Below are 23,901 nucleotides of genomic sequence, written 5' to 3'. Positions count from 1 at the left end.
TTGAGACATGGGCACTCACCACTGGGTCCAGCCCTTGGCGAGTTCTTCAGATGCCAGAGCAACCAGCACCTGTGGGTTAAAAGAAGGTACTGTGAAAATTACTGAGTAATTCCTTTTAGATCATTCACCACTCCTTCTCACCTCTCTTAATTTCTTAATATGGAAATCTCATGTTTTGAGGTTCTCATTTTAAAAATCCTTCTAACCTTTATATGACTGAGTATATCTAAGAGATTCTTCTTGTATTTAATAGTATTACAATTGTTATGAAGCACATATAGAGGTGGTTTATGGAGATACTAGCAAATATGTCACCAGTGGCAGTGTGTGGTTCGGATATGAAGTGAGGTTAAAAGGCTCATGCTTTAAACGCTTAGCTGACAATTAACTGATGGGCTTCTGGAGGCGACTGGAGCCCAAGGGCTCTGACCTCAGCAATGGCTGACCCTCTCAGACGCAGGCTGTGATGGCAATGGGCACTGTGGTGGGTAGGGTATGTGCTCTGGAGAGCTATGCTTTCTTTCTGGTCTTCACGTACGTCTGTGCTTGCTGTCCATTGTGTGGTGGGCAGCTCACTTTTGCCACATGCCCACCTCCATGACCCGTCTCACAACTGGCCCAGCGATCACAGAGCCAAGGGCCTAGGAGTCAACAGCAACCTTCCCTCCTCTTAGGAGTCTGTCATGGCCTGGCTGGGAATGACGTGTCACTTTCTGTGACAAAGTGGCACCTACAACTCAAAAGCCCCTTTCCCTATCTAAACCTCTTTACACTGTAAAGTAATAAGTAAACCTACACCAAAATTCAATGTGGGATGGATAAAACAAAAGAACATTTAAAGGAAGAAAGTCAGTGGCACTCTAAAGAAGGATGTGACTCGCTGACTGGGTGGACAGCAGGCTTTTCCTTCATGTCTTCCGATGTAATACTGAACAGTTTTTAAAATTTCAAAAGAAAGAATCAACATTTCTTTGCCTCTAAGCTGCTGATTTAGTATGAGTAATGAGCCAATAGTATGAATGCAAGAGAACAGCTCTGTACTGATTGATGTCTCACCACCATGTGATAAACACACAGTAACCAGATGTATACGCTATGATCTAAATTGCATTAAATTCTACAATGTGTAGGATACAAGGACTTAAAAGAAATCACTTTGCCAAGAAGCCCTTTATCTTTGGACAAGAAGCCACCACTGTTCTTCACGGCCACATCCAGTGTTCTCCTTTGCACCTCGGGCAGCGAAACACTGAAGTCGAAGCTGAAACAGAAATAACACCTCATGTCAGCTCCCGATGGTCCTGCTGCATCTTCTAAGTAAAAACACTCCTTTCTAAGATCATTCCAAACACTGCTTCTTTCTTGTTGCCTTTTCGGTGTATACCCAGCAGACCTTAGTTCCCATAAAATTACTGCATGCAAGCAGTGTGTGTGTGTGTGTGGGGGGGGGGGTCTAAGAAGAGACAGAACTGGCCCAGAGGTCTGGTGCTATTCAGATGTGCTACTCCTCTCAAAACTAGCAATGCCAGGGAACTACGAGGTGGGGCAGTTTGCATGAACTGGTGATCCAAGGATCTCTGGGTGACCACAAGCCATCAGACTGACCATGACCACACAAAGGCAGCTTCTATTAAGGTGACCACTATGATTTGCAAGAAATGTATCTCCACTAAGTTTTGAAAAAAGTTTTCGCAAAAAATGTGTATTTCATTTACTAGCTTATACTATTAAATAAAAGAAAATTAAATGTCTCTTTAAATTCTGCTTAATTTAAAATTCAGTCCAGTGTATGTTACCCACTAAGTTAAAATTCATCAAAGTCATCAATAACACGCCTTTAATCCCAGCAGTCAGGAGGCAGAAACAGATCTCTGAGTTCCAGGCCAACCTGGTTTACAGAGCAAGATCCAGGACAGCCAAGGTTACACAAAGAAACCCTGTCTTAAAAATCCAAAAAGAAAAGGCTTCTTGACTTATTTAACAAGCGACACATGCTAGACTACGCTAGAGCACACTGTTTCTCCACAGGCTGCATCAGGCCTGCCCTAACCTAATATTTCATCCAGGTAGCCTCTTGGTTAAATGAAGGGACCACTATATACCTCTGATCAAACACAGGGTTCAGTGTCTTCTTTGATACATGTGTTTTCCTTCTTCCTGAGCGTCTCTTGTCTGGTAACAAATACATTCGGACATATGGATCAGAGCCATCCTCCGAGAAGGCAATGAGGTTTCTTATAATACAAATAAGAGAAGACTAGACGTTAGAATTTTAGAAAATTAAAAAATTCCGTATTAAAATTATTTTATCAAGTTTTGACTTCATATTACCTGAAGCACAAGGAACAACACACACCAAATTTCCCAAAGTAAGTTTTTGGATTGCTAGCTGCTGGCATCACTTTTAAACTTTCCTTTTAACAGCTTTGCCAGAATAATGTGGCCTTTACTCCATAGGCCCAGGGCATGGCAAACATTCACAGTCCTTGCTCTGTGCTTCTCACAGACTTCTGTCAGTAAGACTGAATGACCACACTGACTACTTCTGTAGCACCTCCAATCACAGCTTCTGTACAAGGTCAACCTCCTCTGTGAACCTGTCCCCTGTTCTTTCCCTAGGATAACTAGGATAAGCCAAACAAATTCAGTTCCCTCCAACCACAGGCAGGCTGTCTTCAGAGCTAGGGGAGCAGCTTTTGCAGTGCCTGCCCTCACTAGTCACTATAACGGCAGCCAGAATACGCAGGGTCCCCATAATCTCTCACTGAACTGAACTCTGCAGCCACTTCTATTATTTACCCATGCTTACAAATTTTATAAGCTCAAAATGATCTACACTACTGATTCAGTGGGGGGGGGGGGGGCACGTAGGACAGAAACAAGCAGGCGGGCAGCCCAGTGGCAGTGGCCTCACCTGCAGGAGTGCACAACCACGATGAGCTTATTCCTTTGGGAGCTGTGCCGGATAGTCAGCTGGATCTGCCCCAGAGGAGACTGTCCCAGGGTTGTCCCACTGTGGAAATAACATAATGTCACCATCTCTGCTCCAACTCCAAAAAAGGTGTGCATGTATAGAGTAAGATAATGTCCACTCATTTAGACAAAATGAGATCTAACTGCCCATGGGGTTTGGTATTCCTTAATTATTCACAAGTACAATTTTCCAAATGAGTACTCAGGGTACAAGTGAGATACAGAGATCTCCCTGTGGTTGAAGCTCCCTCTGCCTGCTGCATGCCCAGCCTTGAGCTGATCTACCTGAGCAAGCATGAAAACACAAGGTGAGTGTGGTCAATGGAGCCTCAGAGACACAGGCACGGGCAGTGCTGTTTCCTAAAGTACTGTTATGACCACTGCTACATTTATTTCCTTATAACTGGGTATCGTAAGAGGTGAACATGTGTTGGGTGCATGTGGTAACTATTTTCCTCCTTATCTGAAGAAACATATAAACCAATAAACCATGACAAATATCCAAAGAAAACCAGTAGGAACTTGGTGGTGGTGAGGTTCATATTCATAAGACAAGCCTCTGCCCAACCTGTGCAGGTGACACACTGCTCAGCACATTAGTGACGGGCTACCCCTGCAGGAGTCTGAGTGTATGTTGTCCACACAGCTCACTTCTCGTCTTTCCTGCCTGTGAACCCTCTCACTCCACTACTGTTCTTCTAACACATCCAAGGTCTTATAAAACAGCACAGTGTTGTTCTCAAAGACAAAGACTCATCTTCCAGAGGAGTTAAGAAGGCCCTGTCTCCCTCCCTGTAGTATGTGGTTGGAAACTCCAAGATGACAAACAATGGCAGGAGCATTAGTTACTTTTCAAGTTGACGGAGCCTTTGTCTCAGCTCCTGAGTGGCAATGGGCAGTGATATGTCTGAGGCAATGCTTGGGGTGGGTTCCTTGGCTGCAGTGTGGCTTGGAGAGGCCAAGAGGCTGGAGGAGCTCCTGCCTAGGTCACGCTGCCCAAGAGGGCTCGCCTCAGGGGGCTGGGGCTTCTCCTCCACGACAGGCTTATCACTGACTCCCAAGACTGGTGTTGATGGAGCAGTGTTGGTGCTGCCAGTGCCTGGTGACGCAGACATCTGAGACTGGATAGGCATTCTCCTCCCTTCTTTGGACACAGACGGCCGTTTCACTTGAGCTGAATGCTGGTAGTCTGGAGGCCTTTCTTGCTTTTCCAGATGAAGGACCTAGAGGGAAGCCATGGACAGCAGTGGCAGCTTGATAACGGCTTGGATGTATTCATCTCTAAGTGTTTAGCAACCAGCTACAGTTTTACAGCTCTAATCTGTTCAGCTATGCAGTTATTGAAATAGGACATTACGGAGAATAAAAAAAGCAAGTTTTGCCAGGCATTATGGTACACGCCTTTAATCCCAGCATTTGGGTGGCATGCAAATGTCTGTGAGTTTGAAGCTAGCGTGGTCTACGTACAGAATTCAAGGACAACCAGGGCCATAGAGAGAACCTGACTCTAAAATATAAAAAGGGCAAAATTTAAGCAATTAAAGTTACTTCTGTAATACAAACACTTTTCAATGTCTTCTAATCTCTTCCACTTGAAAATATTCTAATTATGGGTCAAGGCACTTACTGGTCAACCAGAAGGCCACACACCTTTCTCAAAGATGAAATCTCTCATTCTTCCAGACGAAGGAAGAATACCAAAACCCTGCTATCCAGAAAGACCTCCCCAAACAATCGAGTATAATACAGCAATCAAGAGGCAGCCACATCATCCTGCAGACGGTGAAGGGCAAAGCATATACGCCAGGACTACCCTCAGCAGGACACTCTGACGCTACTGATTTTCTCTGGCTTTATTAACCACAGCTATCGCAAACACCTTAACTTCACAGACTCCACACATTTTACGCTGGAACCAGATGGGCTCTGGAACTGGTAGCAGGTGACTTCACCATTATTTTGTTACTAGAAGATTGTGCCATGTCTTGACCATGTGCAAGAAGAACATTTCCTCAGCACCCTGTTGGACTAAGTCTGTTTTAATTAAAAACAAAATGTTCATTCCCAGGCCTGGAGTACAGTTCAGTGGTGGAACACTGGCCTAGCATGTGCGAGGATATGGGTTCAAACCCCAGCACTAAAACAAAAACTCAGCTCTTTATTGTAATTTATATGTAATTTTGTTTTTATAGAGGTATGTGTGCCATGGCATGTTTGCCATGCTTAGAGAACAATCCTGTGCATCAGTTTTCTTTTTCAAGGCTTTCAGTGGTTAAACTCAGGTTGTCAGGCTTGGGCTTTACCTGCTGAGCCATCTCCTTGATCAACTTAAATACGTGTGTGTGTGTGTGTGTGTGTGTGTGTGTGTGTGTGTCTTTTCATCCTCCTCGTCATTACTTTACATATATAATATATAATATATATATATATATATATATATATTTTTTTTTTTTTTTTTTTTTTTTTTAAACAGTCCAGTTGTTAACCCCACTCCTGGTCAGCCCTCCAACAGTTCATCCCATTCCTCCTCCCCAGTCTCCAAGAGAATGTCCCAATTACAACTCTGCTACAGCTTCTGCTCCTCTCCAACTGTCAACCTGTTACCACATCACCTGAGGCATAACTGTGTTCTTCCCTCACACTAAGCCCTACTAAGAACTACATAGTACCCGAAGGGCAATCTTCATTTTTAAGGTGCTGTTTGGACCCGAGTTGCTAAGCTGGAACCGCTGGTTTATAGTCATGTTGTCACTTGTAAGCAGCTGACTGAGCGGGACCCTCAAGCTCCCCAGAGAACACTGATGCTGCTCATCTTTGACCTGGAAAATGCAGAGAGAAAACAGTTTGAACACTGACAAAACAGAACGGAAATATTAAATGTAGAATGGTCCACAGATCTGCATCAAAGACGCACCAGTACAAAACAAAATACAATGCATTTCATATATATTATTTAAGTGGCGTCCAAAACTGTTAGGGACCTCTTAGGATAACACAGCAGTCTTTCTGTCAGAGGCACCTGCTCCTTCCTCATTACAAAATCATGATAAGCAACAAAAGACATACTGTTTTATAATCTACCGAGAGAAATTTCAGGTAAGCATCGATAGTCTGGAGGCAGGAGAGCTGGCTCAGCACTTAAGAGCCCTTGTTCTTGCAGAGGCCCCACATTTGATTCCTAGAACAGATATGGTGGTTCACAACCATCCACAACTCCAGTTCCTAGGAACCCAAGGACCTCTTCTGACCCCCAGGGCACCAGACATTCACAGGTATATATGCAAGCAAAATATTTAATACACATGAAATAAATCTTTAAAAGAATTAAGAAGTAACAGTCCTCACAAGCCTAAAGTTCAGAAGGAAACACCCTTTGGCATTTACACTGAAATCATATGGTACACAGTGGCAATAATGTGCAAAGTCTGTGCTGAAGACACTTGTGAAGAAAATGCATTGAAGTGTCCTAAAGCCTTCCCCGTTCAAAGTCTACGCATTGGCTGTGAACATTTATAGCATCTCCTTTAAAACACCATGAATACTAATCCCAGCACTGCTTCTGTTATAAGAACTATTCCCATCACGTGACTAATCAAATAGTTTGATCAAAGAAGGAACCAACTGCACAAACTGAGCAGACCCTTGATAGCACAGCCCATAAAGAGAGCTGACCTGGGTGCAGCAGGACCTGAGTCTGTGTGCAGCCCCTCCTCAAAACGAAAGCCCAAGTGAGAAAGGCAAGGCCCACACACTTCTGTACAGACTTCCAGAAAACTCTGGAACGAGTGCTCCCTAACTCATTCAAAAGGCTACCATTATTTTGACATCAAAATGGGGAGAAAAAGCAAAATTAAAATTAGCAACCTTCATGATCAAGCAAGAATGTTTTTCTTTTTTTTCCTATTATTAAATTGTGTGTGTGTGTGTGTGTGTGTGTGTGTGTGTGTGTGTGTGTGTGTGTGTGTATGTACTTGAGTGAGTTTATGTGCATTATGTGTTTAGGAGTCCTCAGAGGCCAAAAGTGGGCAACTGATTCCCAGAACTCATATTACAGGCAGTTGAGAGCTGCCGTGTAGATGCTAGGAATAAAATCTACAAGGGACTCTAGCCAAATCTCCAGCCCACCAAAGCAAGAATTCTAATAAGCTGGATATATGTAAATATGCTCAGGACTCACTGAGGCTTATCCCCTGTGGTGGTCTGAATAAAAATGGCCCCCAAAGATCCACAGGGAGTGACACTAGAGGAGTAGATAAAGCCTTGTTGTAGGAAGACAGGGTGATTCACTCTCTTCCTGCCCCTGCCAATCAAATACAGAGCTCTCAGCTCCTTCTCCAGTACCACAACTGCCTGTGCCCTGCCATACTTTTCACCACAACGATGATGACTAAACTTCTGAATGGTTAGCCAGCTCCAGTTAAAGGTTTTCTTTTATAAGAGTTGCTGTGTCATGGTTTCTCTTCACAGCAATGAAACCCTAACCAAGACATCCCCAATAAAATATTGTTGTTTAAGGTATGTAAGTATTAAATGTGGAAAACCAAATGAAAGTTTGTAATACTTTGAAAATCAACAATGTGTTTCACCATATTTACAGTTGAAATACATATGGTCATCTCAACATATGTACAAAACCTTTAATGAAAGTCAGGATCTACTTAAGACAAAGCAAACTAGGAAAAAGAGGTCTCTCAAGGGAGACCAGACTTCTTATGTGCCACTTTTATAAAGAGGTCTGAACAGGGATGCTGGCCAAGAAAACTAAAAAACAAAAACAAACAAAAAAAGTCTGATTCTTATGGAAAGGATGATTACTAGAAGATAACATGATGTCCCACACATAAAATCCTAAGATACGTACAGAATATTGAGTGGAATAAGTAAGCAGACCTGGCAAGGTGGCACACACCTATAATCTCAGCACAAGCTGTAGAATTGTAAATTCAACTCAAGTGATAAAATCCACTGCCCCTTCCCACAAGCAAACCAAACAAACCAAAAACAAAAACCCAACAAAAAGTAAGGCATTCTTAGTGGGCTGTATGAGATCGTATCAATACAAGTATCAACGACATACCTCCCCGCTGTCTCTCATTTGGCTTTGAACTTGCTGAGTACACTGGGCCAGCTGTCAGTGAGCCCCAAGCACATCCCGTGTGGTCTGTGTAGAGCTGGAGTCAGGGCCTTGTGCCACCATGCCTGCTTTCACACGGGCCCCAGGCTTGCTCAACAAGCAGTTTCTTGCCTGATCTATTTCCTCAGTCTCCTGCTGGCTTTGTCGCTGTTTGTTTTGTTTTGCGACATGGTCTTGCTACTAGATAATTCAGGTTGGTCTTGACTTATGATCCTCCTGCCTTGGCTTTCTAAATGTTGACATTACTGAGGAATCTACTACAATGCCTGGATACATAAATATATATACACACACTGTAAAAAATATATGAATGATTAGAACCAGTTAATGGCTGGGAACACTGGTTGAGCTCTTGCCTGGAAAGAACAAGGTCCTGTCTTCACTGTGAGTAAGGAAGTGAAGTAAAATCATTCACAACATCATGAAAAAGTATTACATGTTCAGGGATAAGTCTGACATATGTGTAAGACCTACACTGAACATAGAAAACTATAAAATACCATTGAGAAAAATGAAAGACTACTCCGTAAAAATTCCAACAATGATATGTTCCTACATATTATCTCCAGCTCCCTATACACTGGAATGTTTCCTGCTGTGGAGAAGTCAGTTCTACCCACTAGTTCTATAATGTCAGGGAGCCTTATCAAAGTTACAGGTACTCTACATAAATCTACAATTAATAAGGAATGTAGACTCAGAATTAGTCAAAACAAGGTAGGAAGTAAGTCTCAGTGCTTACACGGCTGGTTTTATGATGCACTCACTCAATAGTAGCAGCAGAGACAATGGTGCTGGCACAGTGGCAGTACAGACCCCTGAGCAGAAATCATTTCAGAAGCAAACTGCATACTGGTCCTGAGTTTCCATAGTTACTAACCTCAGTATACAGAATAATTTTCTCAACAATGTGCTGAACAACTATGTAGCAAAATATTAAGAAACAAAGAATCATGATCCATTGCTGATCTGACAAATGGATAATAACTTGACATAGGTCTGAATGTAAAATGGCCTCCTGGTTAGCCTTGTGTCAACCTCATACTAACTCCAGTCGTCTAGAAGGAGGGAACCTTAACTGACGAGATGCTTCCATAAGACACGGCTTTTCGTAACTAGTGATCGATGAGGGGAGGGCCCAGCCTATGATGGGTAGTTCTATTCCTGGGCTGGCGGTTTTGGGTTCTATAAGAAAGCAGGCTGAGCAGGAGCCTGCCTGGCCTGACATCCTTTAATAATGAAAGTGTAATTCCAGCAATTTGGAAGTGTAAACCCATCCTCTCAACTTGTTTTCTTGAACACGGCGTTTCGTCACAGCAATAAAAACCCTAATTAAGGCAGTGGATTTGGGGGAGAGCGGCGAGTCACAGAGAGAATGAGAGAATTTCTCTATCTTGAGTGTAGTAATGGGTCCCAGCGTACTATGTGCTCAGAAACTGTAAATGTGCATAATTTATATCAATTATATTTCAAAATATAGGCACAAATGCAATAAAAAGATACCTCAACTTCAAGGTCCTGGCGCTTGGGGTTATGAATGAAGAAAGTGAAGTTTTCCTCCCAAACAGGTTCACTAGTTTTATATCGAATCTGTAAGAAATGGTTCAATATCAATTTCCAGTATTTCCAGGGTGACTAAGTGAAAAGACACATATTTACTGAGTAACGTGCGCACTGAGGTGTACGTAGGAGCTGACGGGAGTCCACGCCTACCGCCCAGACACCAAGGCCTCAGCTGCTCAACTGTCTGCAGCTCTCATTCCTGGCGCTGGGCTTCACACTCCACATGGCTTTGCTTGATGTGACTGTCATGTAAAATTTAACAATGCCCTACAACTGTGAGTAATTTCTAATTTTCCTCCTTGATCAGAAGGAAGGAACACACAACAATACCTTCTTTGCATTTGGAGCCGAGTTTGCTGAATTTGAAGTACAATGTGTTACCTTTAAACTAAATAATTATTAAGTACTTAAAAAGCTTGGGAATGATTCCACATCTTTCACATGAAAACAAACAAATGTCTATCTATATGGTATGTTCTATGTTATTTAAAATTAGGAAATGTATTTGTTACACTTAAGCAGTTTGTGTTTATTACATTACTTGCATGTGGAAGCAATGCCTACACATCACACACCTGGACAGCACCTGCTGGGGACAGTGACAAGTGGGGCTACATGGAGAGCAGCTCAGAAAGCCACTAAGCTCTTACCTTACTCTCCTGAGCCTTGTGACCGACTGACATCTGGACAAGAGGATTTGGGTTGCTGTTTATTTTCTTTCCTGACTGTCCAAAAAGAAAACAAGATAAAATAAATAAATTCACTTTGAAATGGGTCCCACTAGAAATGGGATTACAGTTCATTTTTATGAACAACAGTCACTTCTATTTACCTCTGACACTTCAGACACAGAGAACATCAAAGAACAATGGAAGTAGAAAACAACCACTGAGCAAACCCGAGCCACCACTACATGTCCATCGTGAAGCAAAATGAGAAAACTTCCACTCACATGCTTTGCTTGCGTGTTTTTAGAGAGACAGGGCCTGACAGTACTGCTTAGCTAGTATGGATTCTCCCACGTAAGCCTCCAAAGTGGCTGTGACTATAGGTACAAGTTCCTATGTCTGGCTGCACACAGTTTAAAATGTCAAACTTTAATATTGACTACAGTTCTACAAACTGACTTATTAGGATAACAAAAATGAAGGTGCAGTGAACATAAATAAATAATAAAAAGACAAATGCACAAGAATGTTAACTCAGAATATTCTCCAGCTGCAGTATAAAAAGTTACAGTTTCAGATTTACCCTTTACACTGTGAACCTACCACCATCCTGTGCAAGTAAACAGTTATCAGATGTGGGAGATTGCTTACCAGAAAAATCACCAGAAGAATAAATGTCAGTTTAGGACGACATGGAATTAAGCAAATAAAAATATGATTTAAAAATTTGTAAACAAAACTGACAAGAAGCATACCTTAGCAGAGAGCAGACAGAAGGAGACACAGTAAAACACCACAGATATGCGGCATGAGGTTTATTTGTAACTTAGCCCCACAGAAAGATGCAGTCAAATGTTAATGTAAATTAGATGGTCACAAAAAAAGTATTTTAGTTAAACAATTTTAGAGTCAATCCTCAACACTGCAGCAATGACAGAAATAGATGTCAAAATCATTTGATTATTCAAGATATGACTAACCCAAACTTACTGTAATAATCTATTTTCTGGTTCACTTTTTAGATGTGAATGAATTCTGCAAAATGAAATACTGTTAAATACATCAAAGCCAATTGATTTTCCTAAATCCATTTCCTCTTTCTTTAATATGAGAATTACTAACTCTGAGCTGAGCACAAGTCCTCTGGGAACAGGGATCCCACCTCACTTCTGGCTAGTTGAGAAACTCTGACTTCCAAGGAGGGCATGCAGGTCTTGCCTATACTAAGTATGAGGTTCAAGGTACCAATGAGACCTTGCACAGTTCTAGAGCATGAAATCATACTGATGTAAGCCACATCTACCTTGGGTCTTTGACACTTGGATTTATTTCTAATTAATATTAAGATTGTATTTGTGAAAATGGGGCCATTCTGTTTTAAAGATTTAATGAATCTACAATTTTATGGTAAGCCTCCTAATATTTTTAAAAATAAAATGAAGTTTATAACTGATAACATTAAAATCAGCCTCTGAACAATTTGCAGTTGTCACTGCCTTAATCAATTTATTATGCATACTTCAGTGTGTATGTGTGTGTGTGTGTGAGAGAGAGAGAGAGAGAGAGAGAATGCCACACTAAAATCTAGTTATTCTAATCTAAAACTAAAGTAAATATAAAATAAATAAAAGTTTAGCTGGCACTTTTATAATCTTTTTAATGGCTTATCGTATAAGAGTGTGCCTTAACACAAAGGATGTTTTAGATCATATAAATAAGGTTTTAAAACCATTCACCAAGTTTTCTACCACTACAGAACATTTAAATTACAACAGTACATGTCAAAAGTACAAAATATAAAAATAGAGTCTTCTAGTCACATGTTGAACTTAACGTACCATGTAGACATGATCTCCAGAAACACAGTCTTATGCTGTTGAGATTAAATCTCCTCTTCTTCTGACTACTGAGACTACGTTTTAATCTAAGCCTTAGGTTCCATGGCTACAAAAGAGGCACAATATCGTTTTTTAGAACTTTTTAGGCTTAAGTGGCTGATGTGTTAAACCAGATAATTTAGCACACCTATTTATCTATCTACTACATATTTTTATATGTAATATTTGAATTTGCTCACTAACCCAATGAAGAAGATATTACTTCTACCCTGTCCGTAGGATGTATTAAATATTGTCTTTGAATCACAACACTGAGCAACCTGAGTTCAGAGCCTTCCTTCCTGACCTCTGTTCTCTGCTGCAGGCCCCTTCCTAAGCTGCTATAGGAGGCACAGTTGTTTCAGCCAAGTGTTAACCAGCACTCTCAGGGTAAGACACCTTAGTAAAACTACCATTATCTCCTTAGTTCAGGTCATAGTAAGGGCTACAAATATGGTATTAGACAACTCACTGACAGTCTCCTTCATTTTAGAAATTTAACTTATTTTGCTAGACAAAACTGATTAAAACACTCCTATTTCTTTGGAATATTCTTAAGACAATTATACTTAAAATGCCCCTGGCTCTCACTGTAAAGATTAATTAAGAAACATTAACAATTTAGCCAGAGACTACAAAGTACTGTGTTGTCATGGATATGAAGTGGAGCTTAGTTTTCAATATACCTCATTTGATAAAAATTGAACCTTCTGGAAAGATCTATCACCCAAGCCCACAGCACCAAAGCCATGGCTGACTCCGTGACGCCTACCCAACATATTGGAAGAGGCAGCTCCTTAAGTGTGCATCACCAACAGTTTGCACAGCTCATCTTTAAGGCTCAATGTAAAAAATTGGTTAAATTTTAAATAGAACTTTTAGATTGCCACACACAAGTACAAATTCAAAGAAACCACAATATTTCAATGATTTTACGAAAGAAACCTAAATTTCTATATATTGAAATTTTAAAATTTAAATGTGGTTGATGTAATTTCTTCTATGTAAAAAATCTGGAAAAACAAAAGTAGGATTTCTTCTTTTGGACAATTCATTATTAACTGGGGTGGGAGGTCATTTGCCCACACATTTAGGAAAGCCAAAGTACCATCTCTTTCAATATGTCTTGATTAGCACCGGAGCCTCAAGGGAACACTTCGTTTACCTTTAAAGCTCTCTGAACTGCAGACTTCTTCAAGACACCGGGGTTAAAGTCTAATGGGTTACTCTTTCAGGTCAGAAGAAAATGAATACACCAAGGGTTAATAAAACATGCAATGAGGAGTTTATGTAAGGTTAATGACACAAAACTTCATGAGAACAAATACTTAAAATAGACCAAAAATCATACAAACTGCCAGATTTACAATCAAGATTTTACCGTAAGTGACCGATACGCTAAAACACTATGATGCACTTCCTTGTCCTTGGTAAGCCTTCACTTCTTCACCTCTGACATCTAGTGTTAGCAGAAACCAAGAGTGTGACTCGAGGAAAGGATCTGCTTACTATCCTTTGCCTGAGACCCTAATGTCACTCACAATGAGGGGTTTAATACAAAGCACATAGCAACCATCCTTTCCATACTGGTGCAGCTGGTTCCACCTATGGTGACTGACACCATTGCTATGCCATCTGAGACCTGTGTTCTTGCTATACAGCATCTTGCAGAGACGGAGCCTATCTCTTTTGTGAACTCCCAAGGTGCTGAAGGACTGGCCAACAAAGTCACTTGAAGTCTCTCTTGGATTTAAATACACTGTACTGTTATAGAGTGCATGTCCTTCTGACTGAAGTTTTTCAGCTAGTTGTCTGCTCATTCTCAAACCATTTGTTTTAGAAGCTATCAGGATTCACATTTGAGGTTAAAGTTTTTTGCCATTTTAGTTGTAATTGACTTAAAATAACATTAAATTTGATTCCTAAATATTTTTTTCTTAATGTTTTATTAAACCGAAGTTGTATGAAAGAAGATGGAGAAATAGCTTCCCAGTCTTCTATGGTGTAAGAGAAGTGAGAAGTAAAGCACCTAGCTGGGCTCCTGTCATACTAAGCAGGTCTACATCTAGACTATTCAAGCAGGGCTACTGGGCTCTCCAAAGACTCAGAACATACAGCCTCTATGTCTGAATGAAGCCTGGCCAGGTATTAGGAACAAGCCTAACAAGTTCCAACACAGCATTTTGGTTCATAGGAAGCCTGACTGATGCTCTCCAGATATAACAAGGGCCTTTCCTGAAGGTCACACTGGATAGAAACAGCTGAATCAAATGTACTTGTTATTCTAACATGCATCCATTACTGAGAAACAAAGACATCAGTGGTAGTGTGAATTAGGAGTGCAACAGCTGTGTGAGGTCACAGAAAACTGCATGAGTCACGGGGAGGGGAAGAGTAGTTACTGAAATAGTCACAGAAATCCTGGCAGATGTCCAGGTAAGGTTCAGAAGTCAGGCACCACGTACCATGTATTCTGGGCCTCTCGGTCACTGCAGACAGCAACACGTGTTCTTCCCCCTCCCAATCAAGACCGTGCACTAGGGATAGAGGTTACTTGAGACTGCTTGCCTAGCCTGTGGGGGGCCCTGGGTTCAGATCCTAACACCTCAAAAAATCAGAACTGTGGTCCATAGCTATGATCCCAGCACTCACAAGTAGATGAAGAATTGATTATCAGAAGTTCAGTGATCATTCTCAGCTAAATATAGTATTTCAGGACAGATTAGGATATATGAAACCCTATCTCAGAAAAACAAAACCTAAAATTCTCTGTAAAAAGTATATCTGTCCGTAAGGGTCTGCTGAAGGGTAGCTGTGGCATAGCTGTGTTCTTACATGTAAGGTAGGCAGCAGGGAAATGCCATTCATCTCAGAGAGTATGAGCAGTGAGCACTCTACAGTGACGAGGCCTCAGACCTCTAATCCTAGTCACCTCTGTGCTTTGTGTTGTCTTCACACTGGAAACCAGTGAATAGAAAGTGTATGCACATTTACTTCACACAACATTTTATGTGGTATGCATATCTTCATCATAAAGCTCAACACAACTTTGAAGAGAATGAATTCTGAGAGTCTGACCATTGATGTCAGAACCACAAAGCAACTCAAGAATCAGACTCAAAAAAAAGGCAGAAAAGTTACTGGAGACACATTGACAGATTTACAAATTGGCCTCGTCACTTACATGAGTTAGGATGACATTTTTCCTAAAACAGATGCACAAACCACGTTCTGAGGAGTGATAACCTCTACTGCACTATCATTCTAATGTCCCACCCCTTTGGTTTTGGTTTTGAGACAGGGCCACAATACTGAAAGAGGAAATGTTCCTGCCTTAACCTCCACGGTGCAGGAGTTATGGGAGGTCACGTCTCTTCACCAGCTTTCTTTTGCCTTTTAAAACGGCCTTCAGCAGATTTTGAGAACAGAGTTGGAGACATCAAGGTGCTGCTTATTAGTCATGTGACTTGCCTATTCTTCAGGGAACTGTTTTTTCTTGTCCATAAAACAGTGGTAAATACCCCACATTCCCTTCCTTAAGAAGTCTTAACAAATCTCACTCATTATAGTACAAATCTAGAGGGCGGGTCTACACACTAACTAGTGGACTTCACAGACGGTCTAATGTGGTTTTCTATGACCCCAGAGGAAATGAACTCAGCAGCCACCAGAGAGCCCTGAACCGCACAGGAGTGGAAGCAGCAGACAGGCTATGGGATCAGATGCAATACCATCAAACTTGGGAACTCTTTAAGTTCCTGGGAAGAAATAAATCATAGACCCCCCTACAGCTTTCTTCTCCAGAGGCTCTGGCTGGGCTATGTGGCAAAAGCAGGCTCTCACATGATGTGCAGACTCGTGGCTTCATGTGCCCATATCTGGTGACAGAGGATAAGGTGGTGTGGACTAGAAGTTCTAATGCTGCTATCCTTCTTGAGGAGGAAAAGTAGATTCAGGGAAGTTTTGTGAAAGTTAGAGCAATATTTATATCTCTTCATGAGGTTAACCACAAAGTCGGTTCAACTGTATGGCTTTGTTTTCCCCTCAAAGGACTAATTATAACACTTTATGGACCAGCAGCAGTAGAGTTAGTTCGTGTTAGTTCAGCTCATGTCAGATGTACTCCCAACATCAAAGCAGAGTCACATTTGACAAAACCAGCATCGAATGGAAACATGGGAACTGGAGTCATGCATGGACATGAAAAGAGCATGCACAACATTCCGGTGAGCAGACGGCACAGAAGCTCCAGGCCACACTCGCAGTCTTCAATGAACACAGAGGAAGGAGCTGGAGGACTCACAAATAGTGCTCTATAGACTGAGGTAGTATTCTCACAAAACACTAGTCCCGACGCTCGCCTCTCTTTTAAGTAGCCACACCCAAAGTTTCCCTCGTAGATACTCTTAGGAAAATGGAGACAGGAAGAGAAAGCAAAGAATGGTGGATTGTGGTCAGTGGGCACACACCAGAAGCACAAATAAACAGGGTGCAGAGAGAGTCAACGGATCCCAGGACAGACAGGGACTGGCCAACAAAGCCTCCCCGTTAAAACAAACAAACAGCTGGTAAGGCTTTGCGGATCCTTTGTCTCTGAAGAGCCACAGCACACCGTGAGCAAAGTACCCTGGGGACAGAAGAGTAGCACAGTCGGTCCCTCTCTTGAGCTCATGTGGCTCACGTGGATCTGCATTTCAGATGAAGTGAGAAAGAAGCACATGGCTTTACAGAAAAGCCCAGTCTCTTTTCAACTGTAATCATCACGGTTTTCTACATCCTAAACTGTGTGATAAATTCATTTCTTCAAACATTCTTATATGTATTTAGTTGTGGTGAGGGCTTGTCATGGCGTTCATGTGGAAGTCAGAGGACAACCCAAGGGAGTCCGTTCTCTTCTCCTATCATGTTTGTTTTGGGAATTGAACACATGTGGCCAGGTTTGGAAGCAAGTATCTTTACACACTAAGCCATCTTGCCAGCCTGACAAATAAACTTCCTTCAGGCATTATAAAGTATTGCAACATTTCATATCAAACACTGTTTTAGTCAAAAGCAGAGAGCTCTACTCTGTGAGGAACTCTATAGAAAGGTTAAATAATAATAAAGTAGATATTCCCAAACTGAAATAAAAGTAGGTATAGTCACAGACTTTCTACTTAGTGGAAAGACTGGTTGAAAGATTAAATTATTTAAGAAAGGATATGGTATTAACCAGATGGTAACTAAACAGTCCTATTACAAAATGCTCAATCATATTTCAGTTGTTAAGCTGAAATAGAATGTACTAATGCACATACAATCATTTTTGTTCACAAAGTTTAAATAAACATAAAAATTTCAAAAACTAAAAAATTTTAAATGATGCAATTTCATAAGCTCCCAGGATAAAAGTCCCAGAACAACTGAAACAAGATAAGCCAAGTGCTTGTTTGCTTCTGTTTGGAGTCTGTTCACAAACGCATTTACATGGCTGCACCTTTACAGTGAGAAAGACTTATGCAGCAGACCATCGTGGTAGACACACCACCTGTAACTGATGACAGTGTTCTTTCTGTCAGCAAAGCTGGCTGCTGACAGTGCCATGACAGAATGCCCGCCTATGCGAGCAACGCAACTGGCACCAAAAGAGTTACCAATAACGTAATGAGGACATCACTTTAGTCAGTGAGGTTTACAACAAGACAGTGAAAAATTCACTGTTCCTAACATGTTCAAATTACTTTTTATTTTATAGTTTTCCCTCCTAAAACCAAAACAATATCATATAAACACATAACCAGGCTTTTAAGCTAAACATCATTATTTGACATTGTGCCTTTGTTCAGTTGGAAGTATCCCAGGTACCCAGTGGCATTACTAATGTCCACTGTAACTCTAAGGATCATCACAGTTCAGCACTCACTCTCCACTACGACACGCTAAGACACACTTAGGGTTTGTGATCAGAGCTGCTTCATTTATTCCTCAGTTTAAGAGGAAGATTTTTACCTTGAGACAACTAGGCTGTGATATAAATCCACATGTGCAAAGCAAATACCACCTCTGCCCCTCTCTCTGTTGCTGCCACACAAGATTAGGTAGTACACTGTCCAAGTAAGGAACACGCTCACAGGAGTCAGCTCTGCATTACCTACCGGAAGGTTCCTTGCAGAATCCAAATACAAGATCAGCAGGGCAGATGAAAGGCCATCATTGGCTTGATCCTTGTCAGCTCTGATGTCTGCCAGCACCTAAGAGGTGGGAGAAAAGTCTCAGTGACCATGTGTCTACAAAAGTACACACTATCTTCACTAGTCTGTGCTCAAAAGGATAAAGTCACAATCTAATATATCCAGCAGAACAAGAATTGAACTGATGTCTGCCAAATGACAAGATTATTATTCATACAAACAATTAAACAAGCACTAAAGTGACATATGGCCCTTCAAATTCCTGTGCTGCTGCACGCAAAATATTTAAAGGCCTCAGAACAGGAAAAATGACCTATTAATTGTATTTTCTATACTTTTAATCCTGTTTTCCACAGTAGTGACTTATGTCACGATAATTAAAATTACTAATACAGTATTTTTTTAAAATAAGTACCAACACAATCAAAGAGAATGGTCCTAATAATCAGGAGTATGTGGTCATGACGAGAAGACACTGCACAGCACCTTGTCAAGGTTGGCGGCATCAGGCATCAGTGAGAGCCACTCTAACTTCAGATGCAGCTTTCCTTTGGAAACCTCGTCCAGAGTGAACCACTGCAGACAGAGTGTTTAAGTTCAGTAGAAGTGTTTCTGAACAAACAATTCTGATTAAACCATGTCAGACACCATGCCCAAACACCCCGATGCCCAACACAGCCCTTAAGATGTAAGGAGAACACACAGGTTCAAGTGCTCCAGTACTGTCCAGCACTAACAAGGCTCATGTCCATGCACACGGACTCACAAAGAATTTAGAGGTCAACAGAGTATAACACTAATCCCGAACACTGAATGGCAGAGTCAAGTTCAGATACTTGTTTTCTTCATTGCTATACATTGATGGATAAAACAGAGCATAGTTGTTTCAGTGTGAAAGTAGTTAAACAAAGACTCAGCACTAAAAAGGAGTGCCACAGGCAGGATTCTGTCTCCCTGTTCACCACTGTGCTCATGTCTGGCACCTAACAGATGCACAGGAACCTCTGAGAAGTGGACAGAGCACTCTGGGGAGGGCGCTGCTGTAAATGCAGAGGGGTCTCAGCACTGGCTTAGCTCATTAGGCTTCACTTGCCCAAGTCTCACCCACCTTAACTTTCTGAAGCTATTGTGCAGTTTTTCTTCATGTATTTTCTTATTTTTATGCCTTTATGGGCCCCTCTCCCTGCTTGAAGTAGTATGTTTTTGCTGCAAGTTACCAGTGCATTGACAGGTCCATGACAGCTCTGTGCTTCTCTGCTGTTCACTCCAACTGCAGCAAAAATTTCCAACTGTAAACTTTTTACACATCTTTGCCCCAATTCCTCCAGGGCATCTTAGTCTGTCCACAACAAGTAGGATTACATTTTGTCTTCACCCACACTTTCTGCCCAGGGCTTTCCACGTGTTAAATAAGGACACTATTACTGAGCTATACCTTTACATTTCAAACATCTGTAAAGCGAATATTGATCCTATAGTAGTAGGCAAACTTCTCACACTGGGTAGGCAGGTAAAAGCGGTAGGTCACAGTGACTCTGGCACATAGGACTTACTTACAGTGTTCATTAAGTGGACCAAAGTCAGGGAAAACTTACTTCATCTAGTAGGCGTTCCTTCTCAACTTCAATAAGATCAATCATAAGACTATATAAGAATAAAACAACAAAACATGTTAGAACATAGAAATGTACTTCTTCCAACTGAAGAAATTGAGCATTGTCTATGAGAAAGTACTCTAGAAACACACACACACACACACACACACACACACACACACAATCTATACAATCTATCAGGAAAATTTCCTCATTGCTTTCTACACCCTATATCTAAGAAAATCAAGAGTAAGCAATAACAGGGTTGAATTTTTGTGCCAAAATATTGAACATATGCACTAGGCTAGAACTGACAGGGCTCATGTGTGCATGCATGTGAAGGCCTATGACTAATGTCAGGAACTGACCGTGTTCATGTTCAGGCGTCCGCCTCAAACACTCTTCATCTGTGGCAGTCTTCTCACTGAGCCCGGAGCTGAGACAATTAGTTTAAACAGTAGGATTGTGCTGGCCCTGCTCAGCCTGTTTTCCAATTGCTAAAATTACAGGAGCTGCACTGCTCTCCTGACATTTATGTGGGTTCTGTCTCTGAACTTCAATCCTTATGCTTATGTGGCAACTTCTTCATGCACTGATCTCCACAGCCACAGATGGTTTTCTGTTTCTTAGACAGGGTCTCACTATGGAGATGAGGCTGGCTTTAACTCAAGAGACCTGCCTGGCCTGCTTCTCAAGTACTGGGTGGGATTAAAGGTGTGCAGCACCATGCTTGGCTAACTGCTGGGTCTTTGGTGTTGTCCTTTAGTGCTGCATCAAGCCCCTTAGCAGGTATAGGAGTAGATTCCGTTACAGCCAACAACCCTGCTTTAACTCAGTCACGGCACTACTGCACAGGAGCCAGCAATGGTGAAGGGATGAGTTTACTTGTACTTTTGAACACATTTCCTTTCTCCCTTACAATTTAGGTTTCAGGGTGAATCAGTCCAGTCTTGGCCCCAGTCAAGGACAACATGCTCTTAGTTGCTTTGCCAGCCTCTCATCTACAGGCTTACATATATATTTTATTGGACATTGTTCCTGCTCATACTCAAGTTATGTATGCAATCACAGATTCTGAAATCACAGCACAATACATGGGTTTTAGAGATTCTGAAGTCAGAGCATAACACACAAGACCATACTTGATGAGGTATAATCCTTGGTAATGTAACATAATCCTTCACTATCCCCCTCCACAAGAAACTCATTTAAATAACCTTAATTAGATAGACACGAATTAGACATGTGCATGCACATCATTCATTATGTGTGGAGACGGAAATACACAGCTGCGGCAGCCATTTTTTTTTTCCTTTATTTTTCTTTCTTGAAACATGGTATCTCACTGACCTAGAATGGAACTTCCCAAGTACTTTAGGTTGGCCCTAATTAGCCCCAGGAATACACTTGCCTTTGCTTCCCCAGAGATTACAAGCATGTGTCACTATGCCCAACATTTATTTTTTTTAAGATTTATTTTATTCATGAGTACACTGCAGCTGCTTTCAGACACACCAGAAGAGGACACTAGATCACATTACAGATAGTTGTGAGCTACTATGTGGTTTTGGGAAATTGAACCCAGGACCTCTGGAAGAGCAGTCAGTACTCTTAACTGCTGAGCCACTTCTCCAGCCTACATTTGGGGGGGGGGGGCGCATGGTTTCTTGTGCTTTCAATGAAGGCATTATAACCACTAAACCAGTGGTTCTCAGCCTTCCTAATGCTGTGACCCTTTAATACACTTCTTTATATTGTGCTGGCCCCAACCATAAAATTATTTTCATTGCTGTATGACATTTATTTTACCACATATGTGTAAAGTATTGGGACGGTAAATACCGATTTGTTTATTCCAGTTGAAGAACTAATATAACAGACATGGAAGAGCAGCGAGTATACCTAACCTCTGAGCTATCTCTCACAAGACATAAGAAGCACAGAATAACAAACTGACATTCTTGTGGACACACTGTGGCGCACTGGAGGCATTAGGGCAGAGATGTGTAAAGAATTCAGAGTAATGGAGATGCACTGTGATCACTGTGACTATTTCCATAACTGTAATTTTGCTACTGGTATGAATCATGAGAAGCATTCCAACTGAGCTATCTTCTTAGTCCTGAAAAGATATTTAGTATTTATTTTTGCTATCTTAACATGTGTGTAAAAACCAGGAATGTGCAGGCGCCCACAGAGGCTAGAGGACCTGGAGTTTCAGGCAGCTGTGAGCCATCTGACATGGGCGTTAGGTACTGAGGACAGCAGAGTGTGTCAGAGGTTAGAAAGAGCCACAATCACAGTGTGTGCTAAAATAGACGTGCTACGTAAGGGCATTTCCAATGCACATTTAAAGCCTGTGCCTAGGACAGTGGGTAGGAGGACGTTCCCAAGCTTTCTTTACCTTCCTAAGAAGTCGTCCTTGTCTGGATCCTCATCAAAGAGTTCAATCTCCAATTCCTGTCCAGGGTGTTCATAGACTAAAGCCTGAAAATTATTGGTTAGTAGTTAGGTAGTTTTACTGCCGCAATCACAAACTGAGTATGATGATTATAACAAAAATCACCGTGTACTTCTCCTGCGGTAAGCAGTTTTAAAAGAGTACTTTCTTATTGTCAGAACACTCATACTTCTTGATGACTAGGCCATTATTACTCTAAAATACTGGCTCACAGCACGAGTCTGCTGTGCCTGCTTCTGGTTAACAGATCTCCATGTCGGGGGTCAAGCACAAGCACCTTACATGAGGTAGCAGGGTGAAGTCACCGTACATAAGGTCTAAGATGTGAGCCAAGTGAATGCACAAGGAACTGGTTCCATTCAGATGCCACTCAGAGATTAGTGACTGTCAGGTGACAGAACAGGAAAAGGCGGACTACACTGTTCTCAACAATTCTGTCTTCTGAAAACCTGCAATTGTGGCCCAGCAATTGATCCTGTGACATTATACTTAGGGGGCAACGGCCTATAGCACTGCACCTAGAAGCCCAGGCCTGTCCAGGTCAACAAAGTCAATGGAATATCCAGACGCAGAAGGATCAGGAGTTACAGGCTAGCTCAAAATAGAAAGAAATAAACACACACCATCTCAAGGGAAGGAAATAAAATGTTCAAAAGAAAAAAAAAAGAGAAAACAAAATAAAACAATGAAAATGGAAACAGAATGTAACAAAAGCAATAACAGCAGTTATCTATCCACTGAGATGACAACATGTCTAGATATATTAGAAGAGACTGTATAAAACAGTATGTCTGTGTGTGTTTTTACCACATATAATAATATTTTAAAAAATATATTGTTACGAATCATTGTGATAGCCTTAAGTAACTACTGCTTAGAACTACCATGTGTTCACATTACAAGACTGTTTTGTGGTAGGAGAAAAAGTACAAAATTTCTCAAAAATAAGTAATTAAAAAACCTTCAACAAATGGTCCAAGTTAGCCACACTTCTGTGCAACAGGTCTGGAATGATATTGCTTGTGCCCTCGATCAGTTACCATGCCTTGAACCCCCTACTTACCTCGTACACTTCATTCCACTTTGGACTGAGGTTCTCTTTGATGACCTTGCTCTGAAAGATTTGGTTGCCCACCCGGATAATTCCATAGGGGTCTGATTTTCCTTTGACAAGGCCTTTAAGGTAGGTATCTTTTCCCTGAAGATCTTGAGCTTCAATAAAGTGAATCCTCAGGACACCCTAAAGAGAGGAACAAACCACTGACCATTGACTGTGGAAAATGAAAGACAGTATGTACACACACACACACACACACACACACACACACACACACACACATACACACACACACACACACACACATACACACACACATACACACACACACACACACACACACACACACACACACACACACCTCATCAGAGACTGTGACTGCTCAGCTGTGACATGTACTTAA

General features: G+C 41.4%; 1 protein-coding gene across 2 annotated transcripts in view; it reads right to left on the bottom strand.

The window, feature by feature from the left end:
* The window catches only part of ESYT2 (extended synaptotagmin 2), a 90,161-nt gene that overhangs the window by 2,937 nt on the left and 63,323 nt on the right, over positions 1-23,901 (bottom strand). The window contains exons 9-22 of one of the 2 annotated variants that reach the window (XM_080929517.1): positions 23,505-23,681; positions 22,385-22,467; positions 19,981-20,029; positions 18,872-18,961; positions 18,350-18,445; positions 16,519-16,620; positions 10,321-10,395; positions 9,611-9,697; positions 5,643-5,792; positions 3,823-4,196; positions 2,915-3,013; positions 2,103-2,234; positions 1,156-1,261; positions 20-69 (exon numbers count right to left, since the gene is read on the bottom strand). In XM_080929517.1, coding sequence (XP_080785643.1) covers positions 20-69; positions 1,156-1,261; positions 2,103-2,234; positions 2,915-3,013; positions 3,823-4,196; positions 5,643-5,792; positions 9,611-9,697; positions 10,321-10,395; positions 16,519-16,620; positions 18,350-18,445; positions 18,872-18,961; positions 19,981-20,029; positions 22,385-22,467; positions 23,505-23,681 — 1,670 coding nt within the window. The remainder of the gene's footprint in view (positions 1-19; positions 70-1,155; positions 1,262-2,102; positions 2,235-2,914; positions 3,014-3,822; positions 4,197-5,642; positions 5,793-9,610; positions 9,698-10,320; positions 10,396-16,518; positions 16,621-18,349; positions 18,446-18,871; positions 18,962-19,980; positions 20,030-22,384; positions 22,468-23,504; positions 23,682-23,901) is intronic. The other variant, XM_080929518.1, reaches the window with a different exon arrangement.

Source organism: Micromys minutus (genome assembly GCF_963924665.1).
Source record: "Micromys minutus genome assembly, chromosome: 1".
Taxonomy (NCBI): Eukaryota; Metazoa; Chordata; class Mammalia; order Rodentia; family Muridae; genus Micromys; species Micromys minutus.
This window is presented reverse-complemented; position numbering and strand designations above follow the sequence as displayed.